We start from the raw sequence: 26,272 nt of genomic DNA on the forward strand, positions 1-26,272 counted from the left end.
AAAAAAAATTTCTCTGTGGCAACACTGATAGATATAGACAAATGTATACATAAATGATCAGAATGAAAAGAGAAATTGATTAAGCCATGTCTGTCTGTCCGTCCGTCCGTGTACACGATAACTCGAGCAAAAATTGAGATATCTCAACGATATTTGGTATTTTGGTTTCCATTTGTCCAAGGTAGGTTGGTTTTGAAAATAGGCGAAATCGGACTGTAACCACGCCCACTTCCCATATAACGGTAATTTTCAGAAATACGAAAACTGCGGTATTTTAGTAACTACTGGAGATTATTCACTCAAAATTGATATTTACAATAAGTTTTAGACGACAAATAGGAATATTATAAATTTTCGGAAAATGGGCGTAGCCACGCCCACTTATGGTTACATGTGTATATCTTGGTAACCGCTGCACCAATTTCTTCCAAACTTGGCACAGTTGTTGGCCTTGTTACAGCATACCAAATTACCGAAAATTTTTAAAATCGGACAATAACCACCCCCACATCCCACATAACGGTAATTTAGAGAAATACAGAATTTCGATAAATCAGTAGATATTAAAGCTAATTTATTCAAAATTGATGCTTGTAACAATCCTTTCCCAAGAAATAACTTTATGATAAAATTTTGGAAAGTGGGCGTGGCACCGGCTTACCATGTAGCGGTAGCATTCGGTAAGGTGAAAAACATATATTTAATACGTGCGCCGGGTATTTAATGTTAGGCTCCGCCCGAACTGAGACTTTCTTACTTGTTTTATTTTAGTTCACACAAGAATGAACTAAAGTATTAATTTTCTTTTTAACTAAAAAATTTTCTTTTGCATATTCAATATTATTAAAAAACATAAAAATATAGTATTTATTGTACCTGAAATCTTTTACTTTTAATAACATTTAATAAAAAATGCATTTAAATTTATGTTCGAAAGTGTGGAATATTTATGTATTTATTTCTGCTTTTATATATGTTGTATATTCATGAGTTCATTTTATTTTTTGACTCCCAAAGTAGTGATTTTGGTCCTTAACTGCGCAAGCGGTTCATACTAGTTGTGGGGTAGTTTACAACTAGTACATTTGACTACAGGGAAGCTTTGGTGTGAAGACCCATAATATCTACGATGCATGTAACCTGCCAACGTATCTGTGTGTAGCAGGACAACGTCTGCCCGGGCTTACTAGTAATATCATAAAAATTCAATGAAAAAAAACTTTTGTTTTTCAAATATAAAAAAATGCACTGCCAGAGGAGTACTCGAATTCGGATCTCTCGAGTGGTACTCTAGTGCAATTGCGACTTTTAAAGCAGCGCTAGCGAAAGGCATACATACATGCTATCAGTTGACTGTCTGTGTTTGTTTCCACCACAAATTTTTGGCGAATTTTTTATGGCTCTCTCTTACTGAATACCCAAATCATCTCAAGTAACAAAAATAGTCACTAATTTCTAGTCTCAAATTTAATGACTTGATGCCGCAGCTGCTTAGAGGATCGTGAGGTGGAATCACCTCAACACTTTATTTCAACACCTTCAATCGTACTCTCTAACTACCTCTGGCAGCTCAACCTAATATTAACGGCGAGAGTTTTTCTACGCATGCACGCAAGTTTTTGACATTTGTTTAACCAAAATTAATTTACGTCATGATTTCTCAGAGTTGCACTTCTGTCAAATAGACAGAAGTTTTCGAGCGAAATTTGAATTCATAGTCGCCCCAAATATCGAAATGTCAGGCAACACCAATCTTTGATTTTGAAAAGGTTGATGTGGACAAATCAATTTTGGGAGCCCAAATATGAACCGATTTAAAGTTTAGTTTTTTTTTAATAAAAGATAATTAATTCAATTGTATGTTACCAGGCTGGTCTGATCTAAGTGTTTTGTGCAAATAAAACTACGTTATTTCACGTTCTGGCCCAACGTTTCGCTAAAACATTTTTAGCTTCTTCAGGGGCAATTCCGTTTAATTAAATCTGTCACGAACCATAAAATAAAAAATCACATTATAACCAAAAATTATAAATGGAAACATAAAAACATATACACTTAGGTCTCTTTCTATGCGGATTGAATTTATGCGGGTTTTCAGACCATTATTTCACAGTAGCGATTTTGCTTTTTGGAGAGTTGTTATTACTTTTTTCAGTGTGTAAAAGACAATGCTTCTGATAAATAATTTGTCTTTGTATTCTTACATAATAATATTAATAAAAGATTGGCGCTTACACATAAGTGGAGCTTTTCCTCCAATTTGTGGTGTGCGCCTTGATGTTGTCACACAAAGGGGAGGGAGCTACAGTTTTACGCCGACTCCGACTGGCGATTGTATTTTTACGAGAAGTTGTTTTTCATGGCCGAAATACACTCGGAGGTTTGCCATTGCCTGCCGAGGGGCGACCGCTGTTAAGAAAAAACCTTTTTTTTTGAAATTTTTTTGTATGTATTTTTACATAATTCATGTATTTATTGTGGTATTTTTATTATTTTTTGGTTAAAATACAGATAAAATTTCATTTATTTCAGTAATGTTCGGTTTTACATGGAATAATAAGTGTTGAAGTGAAGAAATAAATAGTTTTTTTTTGTCAATGTTGTTGTNACTGGATTTTTTTATGCGGTTTATTAGAATTTTTTACATGGAGTATCTGAATTTATGCGGTTTTTGAAAATGCTGGAACGCATCCCCTGTTTTTGTATGAAAGTAAAGAACTTTTTTATGCGGTTTTTTATGCGGCTTTCTGAGGAACGCATGTACCGCATAAAAAGAGACCTAAGTGTACATAAAACACATACGAATTATTGAACACTAAATACTAATAATCTATACCATCTTTTTTGGTAACTTTGTCAATACTAAAAGTTAGTTTATAATCATAAACATGAAATGTATGCGGCCGCAATGTCGTCTGTATCTTCCTTTCTGTTCATAGTCTTTTCTCTCCTTTGCATTATTCTGAGGCTCTCCAATGAATACACTGGACCACAAATTTCAACTTTTTCTCTTTACCAGAAACGCCGTTATGAAATTCTTATGTAAAATCACCCCCTGATTCCGAAAATCAAGGTTATTTTTATTTCTCCACTCACATTTGAGTTTTTTTCCGGCAAATCGTGGCGACGAAAGTGATGAACATGGCGAAAGGTTTCATCAGCAAATGAAATTAATTGAGAATCGATATCAAGGATTCTGGGACGTCGCAATGATGGGTGATTACTGCTGGTTTCTCATAAGAGAAACCGATCCTAAACTGAATAAGCGTCAAAGTAGAACACATAATTATTTCGACAACATAGTAAAATCAAATTAAGATAAAGATTGTTAGAATATAGTATAAACATAAATAAATTTAAAAAAAAAAGTTAAAAATATGGGTAATTTCATTCATAAATTGAACTTTTAACTCAATAGAAACAGAGCATAGCTAGATATTTCACTCTTCTTTATACCATACATACGTTTTGAGGTATACGTTGAAATTACGCAACCTGGGTATTTTTATTTGATCGCTTATAACTTACGTAGTTTTGCATCGATTTTCTTCGATGATACTTTATTTTTTTTGTAATATAACAGAGCTTAGGGAGAAAAAAGATATCTGCAAAAAAATAAAAGGTTTTCGAGGTCCTTCCCCGCAAAGTACAATTTTTTTTTATATTTTTACAAAAAAAATTGAAAAAATCGGTAATGATTGTTCGTTATCTTTGAATCTACAGGGCCTAGCAAAAAGTGTTGTATGCGCAGCTTATAGAAAATTTTATTACCTTTTAAAAGCTTCAAACCGTTTTGGAATTGCTTAATTCGTTCTTGAGATATATATGATTAAGTGGACCCAATTTTTTTTTTTTGCAAAAACGGTAAATTGCAAATATCTCAAAAACGGTACCATAAAATTAAAAATAACCTTGATTTTCGGAATCAGGGGGTGATTTTACATACGAATTTCATAACGGCGTCTCTGGTAAATTTTGGCCGTCGACCAGTGATATCGGGTTAACTCTCTTTTTTCTTTGTCAATAACTTTTGCGCCTAATCGCACACCTAAAGGCCGCTTGGTTGTCCCAATATACACTTTACCGCATTCTTTATTTTCCTTTCCTTTGCATTTAATTTCATACACTACATCGCTTTGTTGGTAGACATCTACTGGGCACTTTGTTTTTGTGTATATCAGGCATGGGCAGAGACTTAGCAGCCCTGCAGCAATAAGGCGGCCAATTTTCCGTAAAGGACTAGTACTTCACTGGTTAAAATTTGACTTGTCAGAATTGGACATTTGCTTGCATCGAAAATGTCAGCCTTCGACCAGTCTCCAAGGAACCGGCCTTGAGATAGACGAAAAGTGCAGTTTGGCAATGACAGGTTGGTGTTGTCTTGCAATTCAATACAAAAAAATTTTAAGAACACCACCCTGTAAATGTCCCAATCGCTTGGTCTGGCCTTGATGCAAAGTGAAAATTTGACACACATTTACATGCGTGGCTGTAGCTCAGTGCGCAGAGATGCTTGCCACTATTTGTTAGCTTTCAGGAGGGTCCTGGTTCAAATGCCGTCAGAAGTAACATGGTTATAAAATGATAAAATTTTTTTTTTTGTGTTTCCGAATTATGAAAAAGCATCTGAGAAGTGCAGAACGAAATCTTACTCCAACGAAAAAAATCTCCGAAATTGGACTAGTCCAGGACTATCTTACGGTCAGTGTTGATTGGACCAGTCCTTTTCCAATGACACGCCAATGCTAAAAATGGCAGTTGAAACCATTGGCAGGGGAATTATGAGGGACTAGTGCTGGTAACAATAGGGACTATCTGAGGGCTAGCCTAGGGTGAGTCTGAATAGCTGCAGGGAGGTGCTAAAAGAGCGTAAGCATCGCGTGTACGTATACAAGCGAGAGCGTAACGACGAGAACGCGACAGCATGCAAAATGAATTAGATACGCTAACACATTCTCACTTTTAGCTCACGCTTGTTTGTGGTAGTGCCCACCTCTGGTGTATATTGTCGGAAGAGTGTAATTGGATTTGTAGGAAAGTGCTGTGTTTTGTGGTTTAGTTATGCTGTGATCAAAGTTGCCGGTTAGGTTGGGATATACGTTACACTGTAAAATTTCTTTGTGGTTTTTGTTGTGTCTATGTTTGGTGTTGTATTTGAATGAATGCTATTTTTCATAATTTGTTGATTTATTAGTTCTCGTGTATATTTAGCAGGATAATTATTGCATATTAAGATTTTGTTTATTTTCTCTATGTTAGCGTCATGGAATCGTGTGTGGCTTATCGTCAATATTTTGTGGATGAGGTTTTTTTGCTGTGTTAATCTTATATTTAGTTGGTTGTGATAAATAATAATTTATTAAGCGTCCAGAAAAAGTTGGTTTAGAGTACCAGTCAAGTAAAAGATATTGGTTTTCCTTATGTATGCAAACGTCAGGAAAGGGATTTTTGAATTTTTCTCTATTTCCATCGTAAAGTGGAGTTTGTTGTGATACTTGTTTAGAATCCATAGAATAATATTCGCGTCATTACGTTTAACTATAGCGAAGATGTCGTCCACATATTTGGCTATAAATTTGATGTCAATATTGTTGGGGAAATAGAAATACCCATAAGCATTCCAAACATTTGCGAGTATAGTTTTTTGTTGAACACGAAATAATTATTGTCATTTAGGCAAAAACTTAACATTTCTTGGAACTGATTTTTCGGAATATTAGTTTTGTGTTGAATTTGGTCCCATTTATTCATTACGATTTTTGAGGCTAACATTTTTGGTAAATCTGTGAACAAGCCCAACGGGACTGAAAGTTAGCTGCTCCCCAAAGAAGCAAGTACGGAGCAGTAGAAAAGCAAAGTAAAAAAATAAATTTTTAAATTTCTAACAATGCTCAGAAATAAATATGATTTTGAGTAGTAACATAAAATATCGTCGCCTTAGAGTGTAAACCTGCTAACGACTAAAAAACATATTTTACTGTAGAGGCAAAAAACTAAATATAACTTTAACTCTTAGTCTAAAGGTCAAAACCTACATATAGTTTGTTAATCGCGTGACGTTCTATGGCCCTAATCCAGAAAGAATAAAAAAAATTACGTTTTTATGGTTTTATTGGCGAATTTCTAACTTACCAGTTTTTAGTTTTTGTATTTTCAAAATTGAAGTGGATTTAGCAGGTTTTTTGTATGAATAAAATTGTTTCCATTTTATTTTTTGTGATTACGAGCTCAATTTAAATGTTAATTAAAATAGATAGATAAAAACAATCTAATATATAAATAATACAACAGATTTATTCTTCCGTTTATTGCAACAAAAATAGGCAGTTTATAACACATATATTAGTAACTATACGTGAAGTATTCCTCTCTCAAATTAATAGTACAAAGTCCACATATAAGATAATTTAAGTAGGAACTCAATAATGCCAGAAAGTATGATACATATTATTCAATCATGGGGTAAATTGCCATAGTAGGCGTGGTAATCTTCAGGAAGTAATCGTTTGAAATACTGGAGATCTCATACTTTCTGCGAGCAATCGTACGCCTACTCTCGTATAAATTCGGAAGGTGAGAAAGCGGCAAGGAAACAGCTACTGGGGATTTTCTTTGCGGTATTACTTCCCATTCGTTGGAGAATCTTAGTTTGAAATGTTTGCCGCCACTTGGTGTATACCGTAGGGCACGTTTATCAGTTAATTTAGCAGCACCTGTGCCGCGACCGGGACGAATTCTATTAAAGAATTGAACTGTGTTAAAGCTTTTAAAGAACGTGTAACTAAGATAAGTTACGTCATATGGTTTTGATTTTTTTCTAGCTGATCTACATACTTCAATGTATTCTGCAGGAACATGGATATCTCTTTTCTTAAGTGCTCGTTCGATAGTGGAATGGATACAATCAGCTTCCATTTAGGTATGGCCTACTTCAAGAAACTTTAAAATTATAAAAAATTACTGTAATTGGCTCCCCGGAACTATTATTTGGTACTACATTTTTTTCTATCAAATCTACCCACACGCTGGAAAACTCTTCTGCATTTAATCTTCCTTCTGTTTCGTTCCACAAGTAACAATAATTTCCTTGAGATATAAAAAAATTAAGCTTATTTACTGGCTATTACCTTGGCTTAAATGCATAAAGTAATACCCTAAGTTAGAACAATAATCGAGCGGCAGAAGCACAATATGCTGGATTTAGCAGTTGAATTTGAACTGATTGTACTTAGCAGCTTTACTCATCAAACAATTTTTGACAATTGTTGAAAACATCTCCGATGTATTTTGACATTTTATAACAGGGGACCATAAAAGAAGAAACAATAGGATGAAAAGGAACATCTAGCTTATGAAGTTTTGGCAATCCATAAAGTCTTGGCGCTGTGGCTGTCGTGCACGTGAGTTTTTGTTTTTCTCTAAAGTTGATGTGTTTGCCTTTGTAAAGTTCGTCCACTANGTTGAAAACATCTCCGATGTATTTTGACATTTTATAACAGGGGACCATAAAAGAAGAAACAATAGGATGAAAAGGAACATCTAGCTTATGAAGTTTTGGCAATCCATAAAGTCTTGGCGCTGTGGCTGTCGTGCACGTGAGTTTTTGTTTTTCTCTAAAGTTGATGTGTTTGCCTTTGTAAAGTTCGTCCACTATCTTTGTGTTTTTTCTTTGGAGAGTGTTTGTGGGGTCACTTCTTATTGTTTTGTACGTGTTTTTGTCTTCTATTAATTTCGGTTTGTTGAAGAGTGCTCTCTGAGAGCAGGTGTGAGAGTCGAGTTGCGAATACATTGGCTGTCTGTTGTGATTGCAGCTTTTCGACGTATTCGGGCGCATATTTTTTGCTGCACAAAGGCGGATGCGTAAGGTGACCCCGCCATTCGCGCCAACTACCGCGGGATCAGCCTTCTAAGCACAGGTTACAAGGTCTTATAGAGCGTATTGTGTGAAAAACTGAAGCCCACCGTCAGTGAACTGATTAGGCCTTATCAGTGTGGCTTTAGACCTGGAAAATCCACCATAGACCAAGTATTCACAATCTTCGAAGAGACCCGCGAGAAAAGGATCAACACTCACCACCTATTTGTCGACTTTAAAGCCGCTTTTGACAGCACTAAAAGGAGTTACCTATACGCCGCTATGTCTGAATTTGGCAACCCCTCAAAACCCATACGGCTGTGTAAAATGACGTTGAGCAATACCACCAGCTCCGTCAGAATTGGGAAAGACTTCTCTGAGCCGTTCGTCACCAAACGGGGTTTCAGACAGGGCGACTCCCTTTCATGCGACTTCTTTAATCTGATGTTGGAGAATATTATAAGATCTGCAGAACTGAACCGCTCAGCAACGATTTACTACAAGAGCGTGCAATTGCTGGCTTATGCTGATGACACCGACATCATCGGTAACTAAAACCGCGAAGTCTGTTCTGCCTTTTCCAAGTTGGATAAGGAAGCAAAGCGAATGGCTCTCGTTGTAAACGAGGACAAGCCGAAGTATCTCCTGTCATCAAACAAACAGTCAGCACATTCGCGCCTTGGCACCCACGTCACCGTTGACAGTTACAAATTCGAGAAAGTAGAGAATTTTATTTACTTGGGTACAAGCATTAGCACCGATAATAATGTCAGCATTGAAATCCAACGCAGAATCACTCTAGCCAACAAGTGCTACTTTGGCCTGAGTACGCAATTCAGGAGTAAAGTCCTCTCCCGACGTACGAAAACCACGCTCTATAACTCACTCAACATGCCCATGCTAGTATATGGCGCAGAAGCATGGACAATGACAACATCCGATGAGGCGGCCATTGGAGTGTTCTAGAGAAAGATTTTGCGACGGCGAGTACCGCAATCGATGGAACGATGAGCTGTATGAGCTTTACAACGACATGGACATAGTGCAGCGAATTAAAATACAGCGGCTCCGCTGGCTTGACCATGTCGTTCGAATGGACACCGATGAAAGTATTCAACTCGGAACTCGCTGGTGGTAGCAGAGGAAAAGGGAGGCCCCAACTGCGATGGAAAGATCAGGTGGAGAAGGACTTGGCTTCACTTGGCGTTTCCAATTGGCGTCAGTTGGCACAGAGGAGAAACGACTGGCGTGCTTTGCTGAACTCGGCCAAAATCGCTTAGGCGGNAGTTGCCACAGAAGAGAAACGACGGCGTGCTTTGCTGAACTCGGCCAAAATCGCTTAGGCGGTTACAGCGCCAAAAAAGAAGAAGAAGAACATACATTAAATATGACCACTAGGGCGGAGTGATTTGATCGGAGCAAAATTTTCGAGAAAAGTGTATAGCAAATTCAAATTCACCGATTAATTGTACGCCGAAATTACGAGCAAACTGTATACCAACAAGTAAGAAAGTCTAAGTTCGGGCGGAGCCGAACATTAAATACCCGGCGCAAGTATTAAATATATGTTTTCCACCTTTCCGAAAGCTACCGCTACATGGTAAGCCGGGTGTATCAATTTTGAGTAAATTAGCGTCCTTAAATTTCGAAATATTGAAGTTTCAAGCATTTATGAAATTTACCGTTATGTAAAATGCGGTCATAATTTTAGTCCGATTTCAATATTTTTCAACGTTTTGCTTTTATATGGCAAGCACAATAACCATACCAAGTTTGGTACAAATTGGTAGAACGGTTACCGAGACACATATATGTGATCATAAGTGGGCGGTGCCACGCCGATTTTCCAAAATTTTATCATAAACGTGTTTCTTGGGAAAGGATTGTTACAAGCATCAATTTTGAATAAATTAGCTTTAATATCTACTGATTTATCGAAATTCTGTATTTCTCTAAATTACCGTTATGTGGGATGTGGGGGTGGTTATTGTCCGATTTTAAAAATTTTCGGTAATTTGGTATGCTGTAATAAGGCCAACAACTGTGCCAAGTTTGGAAGAAATTGGTGCAGCGGTTACCAAGATATACACATATAACCATAAGTGGGCGTGGCTACGCCCATTTTCCAAAATTTTATAATGTTCTTATCAATGTTATTATGGCTTATTAACATTTTATTTTTAATATTTTTTATTAAGCTTTGTACCACGATTATTTATTAGGAAAAATTGAAAAAGCAACAAAGTCTAAGCGGTAGAAGTTATAGCAGCTATTTCGGAGATCACCACTTCCAGCAAGGAAAAAAGAAGTCTGATGATCCTCCGAATTTTCAAAAGGAAAAGTAGTATATTGCATGAAGAAAACACAAACTTTTGTGAATTAAAAATTAATTTCGTTCTGAAGAAAATATAATACACTGATTTTTCTTTTAAAAATTGGCAGGGTCAAACGACATTTTTGGTATATACTTAGTTTACTCGCCATTTTTGCTTATAATCGAACGTAGAGTTCGAATATGCCATACACTTTTTCGAAATTAAATTGCACATTGCCCATCGAGGGCTTATATTCAATTCACTCTATCTGCAATTTTGATGAAAATTAGTTTTTGATGGCAACGTGAGCTTCGATTAATCTTTCAGCCATGGCAATACCCTGCAGGAAATTGAATTAGTTTTAAAGACATTTATTAACTAATTTATTTTCAATGATAACTAATTGAAATTCTGACTATTTTACCTGCAACGAACTCATTTATTTAACATGGCGATGTCCTAGGAAGCAGTCAATTATTTTTTCCTGCATGTATTTTCAACTACTTTAAAATGAATTTGCTTCACAGATGCTTTTTCATACTTCCAAGACACAAATTGTTTTTTTTTTTTTTGCAAAAAGAGTATAATAATTCGAAACATTTACTCATTGCATTTGTTTTAAAGTAGTCTTTCAATAAGTTGATTTCAAAAAAAATCACTAGCTTCCGTCAGGGTAATGTCAAACTTAAAATGTAACTTTAATGGTATTGTATTCTTATTTTTAAAATTCCACTATCTGCAATAACATTTTTTTTATAAGAGAAAAATCCTCTATCTAAACAATTTTGCTGGAAAATCGTTTTTATTAACATTTTTTGTGGCAGGTAAGTTACATGTAACAGTGTATGTATATTTTACCGGTAAAATCCTATCTTAAGTCAAACTAGTTTTGCCTTGCTATGCGATATATCTGTTTTTGCGAGAGTTTTGCTTTACATAGAAATTTGTGCTCTTTTATTTTCATTTTGACTCACTTCAGTGTTGGTTCCTTTAATTCAAGTTGGCATTCGGTTTTTGGAATTTGAATAAGTTCTCAGCAAAAAAGTTTGTTTAAAAAAATACATATGTGTACATAATAGGGATGTTGCGAATGTGGAATTTTAAACATCCGCGGAAGCGAATGTCAGCACATTCGCGCCTTGGCACCCACGTCACTGTTGACAGTTACAATTTCGAGAAAGTAGAGAATTTCGTTTACTTGGGAACCAGAATTAACACCGATAATAACGTTAGCATTGAAATCCAACGTAGAAACACTCTTGCCAACAAGTGCTACTTTGGACTGAGTAGGCAATTCAGGAGTAAAGTCCTCTCTCGACGTACGAAAACCACGCTCTATAAGTCACTCATCATGCCCGTGCTGGTATATGGCGCAGAAGCATGGACAATGACAACATCCGATGAGGCGGCTCTTGGGGTGTTTGAGAGAAAGATTTTGCGGAAGATTTACGGTCCTTTACGCGTTGGCGACGGCGAGTACCGCAGACGATGGAACGATGAGCTGTATGAGCTTTACAACGATATGGACATAGTGCAGCGAATTAAAATACAGCGGCTCCGCTGGCTTGGTCATGTCGTTCGAATGGACACCGACGCTCCAGCTCTGAAAGTATTCAACTCGGAACCCGCTGGTGGTAGCAGAGGGAGAGGGAGGCCTCCACTGCGATGGAAAGATCAGGTGGAGAAGGACTTGGCTTCACTTGGCGTTTCCAATTGGCGTCAGTTGGCACAGAGGAGAAACGACTGGCGTGCTTTGCTGAACTTGGCCAAAATCGCTTAGGCGGTTACAGCGCCAAAAAAGAAGAGAGAATTCATTTTTAATGCTTTCTTCTGTGAATGGCTAGGTATACGTTTTAGCAGTGCACTTGCACAATATTCCAGGCACCAGACATAACAGTTATTTTTTTACGAGTTAAACTTGGCCTAATATTTTTTATTCCGAAATAAATGTCCCTTCCGGATAATAAGCAAACCGCTTATCCAAATTAAACAAATTTGGTATCATATGAAAGAGGACTGAAATAGCTATTAAACAGAAATAACAAACGAAGGTTACCACCTCTATTTATATTTTTTTTTTTTATAATTTAATACTAAAGAGATTCATATACATACCTGACTCAAGGTTTGTTCTATTATAATTAATTAACATTTTTTATTGAAATATTATTCAATATGTGTGTGTATCTTTTTGACAGTGGCAATTTTAAAGCTATTTAAGTCCTCTTTCATTTGATACCAAACTTGTTTAATTTGGATAAGCGGTTTGTTTATTATCCGGAAAATACTTTTATTTCGGAATAAAAAATATTTGGCCAAGTTTAACTGGTAAAAAGATAACTGTAATTTTCGGGCCCCTCAATATTCGCATTCGCAAAAGATCCGCATTGATTTTTGCGAATGCGAAAGCGAATGCGATTGTTAAAATGAATGCGGAAGCTCCGCGGTTGCGAATGCGAATGCGAATATTCGCAACAACCCTGGTACATAATGCTTGATAATATCAATTTTTCCCTAACCTTCAACCTTCTTAACAGTGAAACAATTTCTTATTTTCTAAGTTTGCGAATAAAACTTCACACTTAAATTAAGACATTTATAACAAACATTTTATGAAGAAAATCCCTTCTTCGTTTAAAATAAAAATAAGCGAAATCGGCCCAATTTCATACAACCCTGCCTGATATGAAAATTTTCTCCACTATAAGGCTAGTAGCCATTTCTAACAGATTTTGGGTCGCTTGGTCAAAAATGGAACCATATATACATATTTGAAATTTACGAAAACAAGGCAAATAGCAAAATCGGCTAAAAACGGCTAATTTTTTTCTGCAAATCGGCTAACAAATCGGCTGCCGGCTAAATCGAAATTTCTCCGGCTGTTTGCTATCGCAATCGGCTAAATCTAGCCGGAAAACGGCTAAAATGGCAATACTGCCCAGAGCTACGTCCTGTTGGGGAATATTGGTCAATTGTCAAAGGAATCTTGAAGAAAACAGGTGAAACAGTAAAAAATATTGAAGAGTGCAAAACAAAGAGTTGTGCGCACCGCGTAAAGTCGATGATGCAGTCGTGCAGAACATTATATCGCGTGTGCGATGAAAATACCGATCACTTGCATATGGATCAAATAATAACTTTTTTTTAACATTTTAATAACATAAAACTTCCAAGTTATATGATACAAAAAAAAAAANAGTTGTGCGCACCGCGTAAAGTCGATGATGCAGTCGTGCAGAACATTATATCGCGTGTGCGATGAAAATACCGATCACTTGCATATGGATCAAATAATAACTTTTTTTTAACATTTTAATAACATAAAACTTCCAAGTTATATGATACAAAAAAAAAAATAATTTCAAAGCCTTCTAGTTGGTTTCTGGTAGTAATCTCTAAGTGTCGCAGTTTTGGTGTGTTCACCCCTTATATATGTAAATAGATTTACCTGCATTTGCCTATTTATTTAGCGCTACATCAAAGCGAATACTGAAAAATAACTAACGCAAAGAAACGAAGAAAGTTGAGGGAAAAGGGGTGCCAATATTTTATGAAATTGGTACTCAACGTTTGCAGGAAAAATTTGAATTTCTTGCTGTCGTTTCGAATACAAAAATGGAATAGCATATGTACATACGATTTGTTGCTCACGGCTGTCCCGCTTGTAGGTTACATTGCATACATTTGTTACAGGCGAAACACAAAAGACCAGAAATATGATTTTTATAAGGCTATCACGTCGCTGACGCTGCTGTCAATCTATCCATAGACAACCCTCAAGCATTTATACATAATTGATTTTGCTTATGTGCATTTATACATATTTATAAAAGCGCTTTGGAAAATTATTGGCGTTAAGAGTTAATAGGTTCATTCAATGTGAAAAATTGTTACGAATTGTTACCAGTAGAGCAGGTCGCCTCCGCGTGGTGCACCCTGGGTAACGCCAAATGGCCTGCGGCCTCCACGGCCTCTTAACCTGAACGGTAACGACCCTGGCTTCGTCCTCTGACTACGATTCTGGAAACGTTTTGGATTTGTCGATCCCTGAGCTGGTGGTTGCGGTATTCTACCACCTGAGTATGCTGGGGNATCGATAGCGTAACAACCCGAGAGAGCTGCGAATTCTTGAAAGTAAAAATTTTACTAGCAGGAAATTGCAGGAGTCAAAAAGTAAGGTTATGTTTCGAATTTGAAATTCAAAATGGCGGATCCAATATGGCGACAAAATTTTATACTCTTCCCCTTTCACCAAAGACTTATACATAGCGGCGTTTTCAAGATCGCTGATTTCGAATCCGAGTAAGGTTTTTGGAATTTAAAATGGCGGATCCAATATGGCGACCAACTTTATAACTTTTTCCTTTTCAGCATAAACTCATATAAATGGGGAGTTTTCAAGGGCGCTGATTTCGAATTTGATAGCAATATGGCTACCAAATATTAAATTTTTTTCTTTTTCACCAAAGACTTATATATAAGGAGGTTTGGATCCAATATGGCGTTATCGGAAAAAATTTTAATTTAAAAAATTTGTTTAGTTTTTGCTTTAAATTTTTTTGTAATCACAGCTGCTTCAAATAAAAACGTTTTCTTTTAAAAATAAGTGTATGTGCTCCGTATAATAATATTTCGGTGCAAAATGTTTAGAACAGCAGTTTTTTGCATTTTTGTTGACTGCTGCTTCTCAAACATCGAAAAGCACGACAAAACACACCTTTTTTTTTTTAATAAAAAGCCCATTATTCAAAAAATGCAAAAAAGTGCAACATGATTCTGTTTGAAGACCGCAAAATAAATCCGATCTTTTATAGCTCTACTTCAAGTGAAATATTATTACCCAAATTAGAGTCCATTTTGAATAGGGATGTGTCGGATAGAGCTTTCGCCGGATAACCGGATTCCGGATATCCGATCGGATATCTGGTAGACTGCTGCCCTTAATAATTTTCACAATATTGTTATGTTGGGTTTTTTTTGTGTAGCTAGGTTATTTGCTTTTTCGAGCTGAATTATCCCATACGTTATTAAGACTACATAATTTCTCCTCCGAAATCCAAGTTATGATATAATCCTGTATTAAAAAGAGAACTTCTCTGTCTGCAACCCGCATTTATCGATTATTTTTGGTAAATAGAGGAGAAACGCCAAAGACAAAAGATAAAAAACAATGAACACCGCTAAGAAAAAATGCGTGACTGATTTTTTTTTATTTTAATATGTGATAAAAATCGGACTAATATGCATGGTTACATACAGAGCTGGGTTGTAATGATTCCTTTAGGAATTAAATTACTCCCAATTACAAATTACAAGGAATTGTAATTAGGAATCAACTCCTTCAGTCCACAGCAAATGTATCGATTACTTTCTCAATTCCTTGAAGTAATTTCAAATGTAATTGTTTTTTTTGTAATTCCATTACAAGAAATTTCATATTGTAAATGAAATAAATTACGTGCTAGTAATGTAATTTTTTCCCCAATTCCTTTGAAAGGAATTAAAAATGTTATTGATTTTTTTTCAATTCCGTTACCTGGAAGTGCAAGAGTACTTTAGTTTTTTCAATTACTTAAAGGAATTGTAAAAGTAATTGAGAAATTGAAAGTTCATTCACGAATGTAAAATGTGGAGTTTTTGTTGTGGTCAAAGATTAAAATCGAAAGCACACATTGGACATCTTCTATCTACATATATGTATCTTCATTTACCACTTGTTTGAAAATTTTAAGCTCAATTAAACTGATAAAATAAATGAACTATTGCAATACGGGTACAAAATTTAAGAAGTTTAAAAAAGATAACCATTGGAGACACTCTTTAGGAGTGTTGCCACCTATTTGAAAATTTTAACTCAGTTAAATTGATAAAATAAAGGAAATATTGCAAAGTGTGTGTCAAACTAGAGAGTTTTAAAAAGGCTTACAGTCAAAAATATTTTCGAAGAGGCTTGTCACCTGTTTGCAAGTTTAACTCAATTAAATTGAGAAAACGAAAGGCATTTGAAAAATCTTGATTTGGAATTATTTCCAATAGGATTTAAACTATCTTAAAGTAATATTACGTTCTCATTGAGCCATAAACTCGACGTTATGGGCCATTTTGGAGTTTAACGCTAAACTCCATTCTTACACTTGGAGTTTATCATACAACAAATTTCGTTAAACCCTACTTAAACAACCCTTTTATTTGGAGTTTATGCGAATGTAACCCTTTTTTACCGAAATTGGTTTGTGTCTTTGATAATCCAAACCTGCAACCAACTTTTTGATAGTTAGTCTGTTCTGAGTATGAAATTGATCTTATATAAATATCCCCATACCCAGTTCTAGTCCTCTACCACAAATATATGCAGTTTGAAAAATTCGGTTTGTATGGGAGGTGCTACGTCACCTTTCTATATCGAAACTTTTTTTAGCCTATAACCATCCTTATAGAGTCCGCAGTAGATTTCGAAATTTCAAAAAAATCGGTACAACCTTTCTCGAGCTTTGCGAAAAGAAAAAAATAATATACAAAAACTTTTTAATATACAACGCTTTTATAAATGGACTAAAAAGTAGAAAATAATAGAATTTGTTTTGATAATACAAAGCATTAGATTTAATTGACAATAGTCAAACTACATAACATAGGTCTATGCTTCTACAGAGAAAGTACAAATTTAAGATCGATTTTAAGCATGAACCAAAAATATAAGATCACCTAATCAAAGAAGCAAGAAAAACGTATATTTCTGAGCGTTTTTGACATCTGCCTAAGAATGAAAACAAACAAAGAAACGAAAAAGGCGCGGTGATTGAGTGCGATTAAATTGGTATTTATTATAAAATATGCAAAGTGAAACTTGATGACAATTAGCAAAAAAAGCTCATAAAATGTGGTTTTCATGATTGAAAGTGTTTTACAATCGCATATCATTACCACGGGTCGATTTTTCAATGCCAAAGTTCTGGCCACAAACGTGCACCTACTTTTCACGCAAATTTACGCTTTTGGCAAACCAAACATACGCACGAACTTGTTCGAATCACACAGCACTTCATTTTATATCATAAATATGTAATAAACCAAACTTTATAATTTAAATCGCTGCAGAAAACACATTCAATCGCTAAAAAATCACTACGAAGAGGTAGAAGACGGTGTAAACAAAACCGAAAAACGTCAAAAATGCTACGAAAACTTTTTTATGAAAATGGATTACAAATACAACGATGGCTGATTAGGTGATCTGTAGTCGTTGGTTCATGGATTTTAAGCGGTCGTTATTCATATATCCACATACATACATACATATTACTCTTCACATCAATTCTGGTCTATTACATGCGCCCCACGCTTTTCATTTTCAATCTCATAAATTTCAAAATCAAAATTTATCGAAACAAATTCTGTGGGACTGAGAATTATTATTTTCTACTTTTAAGTCCATTTATAATAGCGCTGTATATTAAAACGTTTTTTTTTTTTAATATTATTCATTGTATGTGGATATATGAATAACGACTGCTTAAAATCGATTTCAAATTTGTACTTTCTGTAGAAATTTTAGGTCTATGTTATGTAGTTTGACTATTGTNTCAAAATCAAAATTTATCGAAACAAATTCTGTGGGACTGAGAATTATTATTTTCTACTTTTAAGTCCATTTATAATAGCGCTGTATATTAAAACGTTTTTTTTTTTAATATTATTCATTGTATGTGGATATATGAATAACGACTGCTTAAAATCGATTTCAAATTTGTACTTTCTGTAGAAATTTTAGGTCTATGTTATGTAGTTTGACTATTGTCAATTAAATCTAATGCTTTGTATTGCATGCGCCCCACGCTTTTCATTTTCAATCTCATAAATTTCAAAATCAAAATTTATCGAAACAAATTCTGTGGGACTGAGAATTATTATTTTCTACTTTTTAGTCCAACAATTTAAGCGTTGTATATTAAAATTTTATTTTATATCATTGATTTTAAACTTTTTAGTCTTGTCTATATAAAAGTGCCAGGTTGACCGAGCTTTGCCCGGAGTGCATATACTTTTTTAAGTTTTCAAGATTTGGATGGCTTTAAAAAAATATTTTGGAAAAAAATGGATTTCGATATCTATTAAGTAAATTCCTTATTCTAAAATTTAGGTGGCAAACCCTATTCCGAAACAGGGGGGAATGAATGGTACATATCTTGAGCGCATATGTACTGTGTATACATAAACTGAGGGAAAAAAATTTTAGAATTAAAAACAAAACATGCTAAATTAAAAAAAATACGCATATGAAAGAGCACCAACCCAAGTCGTTTTAAATTTGATGGTAATTGAACCCGGACCTCTTGGGCGCAACCAATTGTATCAAGCGTCTTTGCACACTCAGCTACAGCCATACATGTAAACGTGCTTTCAAATGTTGAGTTTGAATCTACATCATAGCGCGCGATTAGTGCATTATGTCATACCGTCCCTGCAAAAAATTGTGCGACTAATCTCTAAAGAGAGTATTCCGAGATTACTCTCAATCGGGTACAATTGGGCATTAATTAGTCCCAACTAGTCTCATACGGGTACTAATGGAGGTCAATTAGTCTCGACTCATCCCTTATGGGTATAATTGGAGATCAATTAGTCCCCAACTCATCTCTAACGGGTACTATTAACGATTTAATGATATGTACGCACTTAGTCAATGAAATTTCATGTGCGGCGTTGGCACACAGAGAGAGTATTCGCCTAACAAAACTGAGCAACCCGGTTCGAATCTCAGCTGGCGCAAATTTTTATTTTTATTTTTTAAAAGTGACAAGTCGCTTTTTATACCTTTTCGGGTATAAAGGTGAACAATTAGTCTCTTCATAGGACATGCTCGAACAAAAGCGATCAGTTCATTCCATATAAAGAGATCAAAAGTGGTATTAGTCGCATGCTCCTTTGCGATTGCTCCCGGATTAGTCCCATTTTTTGCAGGGATGTATCTGTGTATGTGTGTATGTGTTGTCACCGCTGTGCATGATTTTTATCCATATTACATATGAAAAGCATCCGAGACGTGCAAAACGCCATCCCTGAAGTGAAAAATGCTTAATTTTAATACAGGCGTATTTGAATTGAATATTTCCATATGTATAATGGAAAAATTCATTTCGTTAACACTTTTCACTAGATTTAAATACAGTATTTTTAAATGGTAATCAAATAAAATTTTTTATTCTTACAACGCATTTTTTTTTTCAGTGTAAAAAAATGTTGATTGAAATTAACAACATAAAATTTTGTATTACATAGAAGCGTGGCAACCCTGACGGAAAATATTTTCTGACCAAAGTACTCAACAATACCTTTCATTTGGTATCCATATTGCGATGTTTCAGATAAATTGTGTAGAATTGAAAACAAGTGGCAACCTTACACTATCATCCTAAGGGATAAGATTTTGTATATAGGAAAAGCATTTTTAAGGACCTTCTCTTGACACCCATAAATAGTAATATTTTACCCTTTTTTTAACAAAAAATTAAATAAATATGCGATTCAAAATACGTGGCAACCTTATTAAAAATATTTTTGAATTAGAAATCTTTAAAATACCTTCCATTTGGTACCCATATTATGATGTTTTAATTGATTTGTAACTAATTTCGAATAGGTGGCAACCTTATACGAGTCCACTCGGAGATAATGCCTATTCAGATAACCTTAAAATCCAAAACATTATCTGTGTACAAAATTTCATAAAAATCGTTCGAGCCGTTTCCAAGAACCCTATGGATATATATATATATATATACAAGAATTGCTCGTTTAATGTACTAAGATTTTGCAATAGATATTAAAATAATTCAACGATATTAGGGCGACCTCTACCTCTCGAACCAACGAGGTTGATATGAAGACTTTATAGGAACGTTGCAAAGCTTTTATAGCTGTCTGGACACACAAATTGCAAGTTGATAAAAGCGTTGTACAAAATTTGAGATCGATTTTAAGCGATCGTTATTCATATACCCACATACATATGTATGTACATACATATATCACTTTTCATATCAATTCAAGTCTATTACATGCGCCCATATATGCAATACTTCTATATTGGCAGTAAGCTAACTTCCCAATGTGTAAGCATTCCGAAATCAAAGAGAGACAGTCTAGTACGGTTTTTGTGTATGTATTAGGGATGTTTCGAATGTCATATTTTTCCCAGTCGCGAATGCGAATACGAATGTGCGAATGCGAATGCGAATGTTAAGTCATCGTTTTTATTACTTAACAATTTTGTAAATTATTATAACATTGAACGAGTGCTTAACCTATACATATATATGGGCATATTATATTTCAAAAAAATTAATTTTGCTGCCTTTTCTCCCATAAGGCGATTTCTTAGAGGCTCGTGTATAAGGCCAGCTGCACTAAAAACATTGCTCACTTGGAACGGCGGGTGGAGCGGTCAAATATTTGCGGCCCAGATTTGTCAATTCGTCGTATTTTTGTTTAGTTTTCCACCAATCGAGAATATTTTCAATGAGATGAACCCGTTTTTCTTTAAGATAGCCCTTCAATTGAGCTTTTATTTCAAATTTTTCAATGTCTCCAGATTTTACATCCGAGCCTTTGCTTTCGCTGGAGGAATCTAAAATTGTTTTTAGGTTGCTTATACGACTTTTAGCAGTATTTGTTAAAGGTCCATCAATGTTGCTTGATATACTACTTAACCGTTTAGCGCCTGAAGCTAAAAGCCGGTTATTGCCCGCACCCTGGTTAGACAGATTTAGAGCCATTTCAACAGCATTCGAGTGGACACTCTGCCCATGTACACATTCGCATTCGCAAAATATTCGTATCAGTTGATGCGAATGCGACTGTGTAAAATGATGCGAATCATTCGCTTAACGAATGCGAATGCAAATATTCGCAACATCCCTGGTATGTATTGTGTACGTGAGTGCAGTTTTTATTTATGTGTTGTGTATATGTTTATTTCTAAACGTATGTTTTGCTTCTCTTTTGTACGGTTTTATTGATATATATGATATGATTACATATATGCATGCGCCCAACGCTTTTCATTTTCAATCTTATAAATTGTTTATAATGACTTTTGCTAAAATTTCAAAATCAAAAGTTATCAAAACAAATTCTATGGTACTGAGAAATATTATTTTCTACTTTTTAGTCCATTTATAAAAGCGTGGTATATTAAAAAGGTTTTTATTTTATTTATTTTCTACTTGTTAGTCTTGTCTGTATAACATTTTGCAATAGATATTACAATAATTCAACGATATTAATAGATTGATGCACACATCCATATACATATGTATGTACATACATACGAGCACCAATTAATTTCATTTAAAGAAATGGGGTGTCGTCCATTTCCGCTGTAGCGTACGTAGTGCATATGGCGACTTCTACCTCTCGAGCCAACGAGGTTGATGTCTAGACTTTATATGAACTTTGCAAAGTAGAGCTTTCATAGCTGTCTGGATACACAACATTGCAAGCTGATAAAAGCTTTGTACAAAATTTGAGATCGACTTTAAGCGATCGTTATTCATATAGCCACATACATATGTGTGTACATACATATATTACTTTCCATATCAATTCAAGTCCATTACATGCGCCCATATATGTACTACTTCTATATTGGCAGTAAGCTAACTTCCCAATGTGTAAGCATTCCGAAATCAAAGCGAGACAGCCTGGTACGGTTTTTGTGTGCGAATGCGAATGCGAATGTTAAGTCATCGTTTTTATTACTTAAAAAGTTTGTAAATTATTAGAACATTAAACGAGTGCTTAGCCTATACAGTGTTTTAATCTTGTAGTCAAAGTTCTAAATGGGCATATTATATTAAAAAAAACTAATTTTGCTGCCTTTTCTCCCATGAGGCGATTACTTAGAGAATTGATGCCCAAAGTGGTCCATGTAGACCCCAGGGGTCCACGGAAGACTCGACGGTGGTCCACGGTGACGTGAAAAAAATTTGGTGGTCTATGAGTTGTAAATGGGGGTCCACGAAAATGTATCTGGTTTCAATGTAAAGAACCAAAATGGTTGTTTGATAGCCTCTTTATTTAACTTTAATTTTTATGAGTGGTGTATAGTGCTCTTGACTTACCGTCACTTTGTGTTTTAAGGCCACCTGCAGACTAAATAGAACGGGATGCTGGTATGACAATGAGTGAAGCGCGGCGAAATTTGCTGGCGGCACTTGCGTCTTTTCAATGGTACAGGATAGTATGCCACCATTACCTTTGTTGAAGAGATTCTATTATGTTGAGTTCCCTGAGACTGAATGCTGGTTTGATTCCATCGCTGAGACCGGACTCACACATTGTCGAATCTTCACTGATGGCTCAAAAACTGACCCTGGGTCATGATCTGGGGTCTTTTTCGAGGTTAATGGAGATAAGCTTCACTTTCCTGTGGGGGAATGTGCTTCGGTCTTTCAGGCTGAGGTAATTGCAATACTCAAAGCCATGGACTACGTGGTGGAACATATGTGGAGGGGAAGGAGTTTACGTGACTGCAGTGACAACCAAGCTGCACTTAAGGCATTGACCAGCCCTCTATTTAAGTACTTCCAAACTAGTTCGGCAATGCAAGTCTCGACTAAAATATGATGGTGAACATAACGAGGTTGTTTTACTCTGGGTGCCAGGTCACTCTGGGGCACCTGGTTATGAGACATCTGATCATTTGGCCAGAGTTGGCTCAGACCACGCATTCCTCGGTCCGTAACCAGTTTTAGCACCACCTTCGGCAATCGAAGCCACCATCAGAATCTGGGTGAATACTTCGCTCAGAAATGACTGAGAGGCATCGAGGGGATGCAGGTGGGCAAAACTCATGTTGCCTTCAATCTCACAAGGTCTATCTAATTTTTTGCTCTCACTGAGCAGACGACACTGCAGAGAACTTGCTGGACTGCTGACTGGTCACTTCCCGTGGCACTAACACCTGACTGTGATAGGTACGGTGACCATCCGTCCTTTATTTGAAAGGACAGTCCTTTATTTTAACCCCCTGTCCTTTATAATTTTTTTAAAAATAAAGGACGCCTTTTGTCCATACACTTAAGGGTTTTTATTTAATAGGTAACCTTTGCACAATCTTTAAAGCACAGGGAAAGTTGTGGCCAGGATCGTGTTGCACACTGAGTTTCCAGTTCCATTGAAAGAGAATAGTGGTTCAAAACTGGCATTTAGAGTTCGTAATTCACTGGAGCCTTCGTTTTTATAGCCGAGCGCACTTGTGCACAAGGGCATATTAACTTTGTTCACATAACGGTTGTTTGTAACAGCCAAAACGAATCCAGATAGATATAGGCAAATGTATACATAAATGCCCAGAATGAATAGCGTAATCGATTAAGCCATGTCTGTCTGTCCATCCGTCTGTCCGTCTGTGCGTCTGTCCGTCCGCCCGTGTACACGATAACTCGAGCAAAAATTGAGATATCTCAACGAAATTTGGTACGTAGGTTTCCATTTATCCAAGGTAGGTTGGTATTGAAAATGGGCGAAATCGGACTGAAACCGCGCCCACTTTCCATATAACGGTAATTTTCAGATATACGAAAACTGCGATATTTTAGTAACAACACAAGATTATGCACTCAAAATTGATATTTACAATAAATTTTAGACGATATTAAGAATATTATTCATTTTTGGAAAATATGCGTAGCCACGTCCACTTTTGGTTACATGTGTATAGCTTGGTAACCGCTGCACCAAATTCTTCCAAACTTGGCACAGCATACTAAATGGCCGAGATTTTTTAAAATCGGACAATAACCACGCCCACATCCCATATAACGGTAATTTAGAGAAATACAAAATCTTCGATAAATCAGTAAATATTAAAGCTAATTTATTCAAAATTGATGCTTACAACAATTCTTTACCAAGGAATACGTTTATGATAAAATTTTGGAAAATGGGCACACCCACTTATGAACACATATATTTATCTCGGTAACCGTTCTACCAATTTGTGCCAAACTCGGTATGGTAATTGTGCTTGCCACATTAAAGCAAAACGTTGAAAATTATTGAAATCAGACTTAAATTACGGCCGCATTTCATATAACGGTAAATTTCGAAATTTAAGGATGCTAATTTGCTCAAAATTTATACACCCCGGCTTACCATGTAGCGGTAGCATTCGTAAAGGTGAAAATCATATATTTAATACTTGCGCCGGGTATTTAATGTTCGAATCCGCCCGCACTTAAACTTTCTTACTTGTTTTCACTTAATTTGATCTTTTTTGATGAAACCTTATAATATTTGCAAGAGACTAGTTGAGTCTGAATTGTGAATTTTTATTTGTTTATATTAAATTTTGTAGGGCAAAATGCAGAAAAAGTGGCAATTTTGAAAAAAATGTATTCTCCTGTTCCAGTTAATAAATGTTATATAACAAAGACTAGTTAAAAACATTTGTATTGTTCCCCAAAACGAAAAAATTATAAAAAAATGTTAAAATGTTATAAAATAATTTTCACCAAAATAATTTTTTTTTGGTTTTTTAGTAAAAATTGGTTGAAAAATTATGATTACGGTGGATTCCAATTTTGAACCACTGTGTGCAGGCTTCGGCGTGCAGCCAAGGATGGCGAAGTTCTTGAAATGGATTTGGCTTCATTTTTCGGAATCGGTTAACTAACTGGTAAATATTTGATTTAAATTACAAGTTGTATGTACGTATTCCAAAATCATTTTGAAAAAAATGTCCTTTATTTTACGTTGGTTAATATGGTCACCGTAGTGATAGGCATAAATGACAAGTCCATTTGCCCGTCTTGCCTTGAAGAAGATGAGACAGTGGAACACTTTTTGTGTTTCTTGCTTGCTTGCTTATTTGTCATCGATTTTTTTAAACTCGTTCTTTTCACTATTATCAGTTTCTGAATTAAAAGTTTGGCGTCAAAAGCTTGGCGTTTTGATGCTTTAAGTTTTGTGTTTTAAAAATATGATAAATATTTTTCGCCTCACTTTAAAACTCGGAGCGATAAAAATAAAAATGATGCCATTAACACAAATAAACTATTTTACATATACTCCACGTGCAAAGTCATCAGTGAGCCGAACATTTTATGAGTTTAAGAAGAAGATAATGTAAATAACGCTAGCGCTCCCAGTGCTCTTAAAAAATATAACCCTTCCGAGAACACAGGAAAATATTTTACTTATATTTTGGCCACTCTGAGTTTAGTTTTTGGATTCATCCGGGATGCAAATTTACATTGTTAGATCTAATTTTCACATTTAATTTTTTTACGAGCTTTGGGAATATTTAGAAATGTATCAGCAGGGGATCCACCGAAACAAGTAAATTTTTGAAAGGGGTCTACGAGAAAAAAAGTTTACCTCTGACTTAGAGGCTCGTACATAACGCCGGCTGCACTAAAAAATTGCTCACTTGGAACGGCGGGTGAAGCGCTCAAATATTTTCGGTCCAGATCTGTCAATTTGTCGTATTTTTGTTTAGTTTTCCAACAATCGAGATGATTTTCACCGAGATGAGCCCGTTTTTCTTTACGATAGGCCTCCAATTAAGCTTTAATGTCACATTTTTTAATGTCTCCAGTTTCTACATCCGAGCCTTTGCTTTAGCTGGAGGAATCTAAAATTATTTCTAGTTTTCTTATACGACTTTTAGCAGTACTTGTTAAAGGCCCATCAATGTTGCTTCATATACTACTTAACCGTTAAGCGCCTGAAGCTAAAAGCCGGTTATTGCCCGCACCCTAGAGCCATTTCAACAACATTGGTGTGGACACTCTGCCCATGTACACATTCGCATTCGCAAAACATTCGTATCAATTGAAGCGAATGCGAATGTCGAATGCGAATGTGTAAAATGATGCGATACATTCGCATAAAGAATGCGAATGCAAAATCAAAAGCTACTTTATAAAACCGCGCACATTAAAAAGTTTTTTTTCTTATTTATTTTCTACTCGTTAGTCTTGTCTGTATAAAATTTTGCAATGGATATTAAAATAATTCAACGATAATAATAGATTGATGCACACACATGCATATACATACGTATGTACATACATACGACACCAAGTAATTTCATTTA

At 35.5% G+C, this 26,272-nt stretch overlaps 2 protein-coding genes across 2 annotated transcripts in view; both read right to left on the reverse strand.

Annotated features, from left to right (window-relative positions):
- Mmp1 (Matrix metalloproteinase 1) overlaps positions 1 to 26,272 on the reverse strand; it is a 404,544-nt gene that overhangs the window by 265,490 nt on the left and 112,782 nt on the right. The gene's annotated exons all lie outside the window — the stretch shown is intronic.
- LOC108363329 (uncharacterized) overlaps positions 6,448 to 26,272 on the reverse strand; it is a 29,762-nt gene continuing 9,937 nt past the window's right edge. The window contains exons 3-4 of the mRNA XM_017616673.1: positions 6,835 to 6,926; positions 6,448 to 6,736 (exon numbers count right to left, since the gene is read on the reverse strand). Of these exons, the coding sequence (XP_017472162.1) occupies positions 6,448 to 6,736; positions 6,835 to 6,926 (381 nt within the window). The remainder of the gene's footprint in view (positions 6,737 to 6,834; positions 6,927 to 26,272) is intronic.

The sequence above is a fragment of the Rhagoletis zephyria genome, unplaced genomic scaffold, assembly GCF_001687245.7.
Source record: "Rhagoletis zephyria isolate East Lansing unplaced genomic scaffold, Rhagoletis_zephyria_1.1 Rzeph_scaffold_00027, whole genome shotgun sequence".
NCBI classification, from domain to species: Eukaryota; Metazoa; Arthropoda; class Insecta; order Diptera; family Tephritidae; genus Rhagoletis; species Rhagoletis zephyria.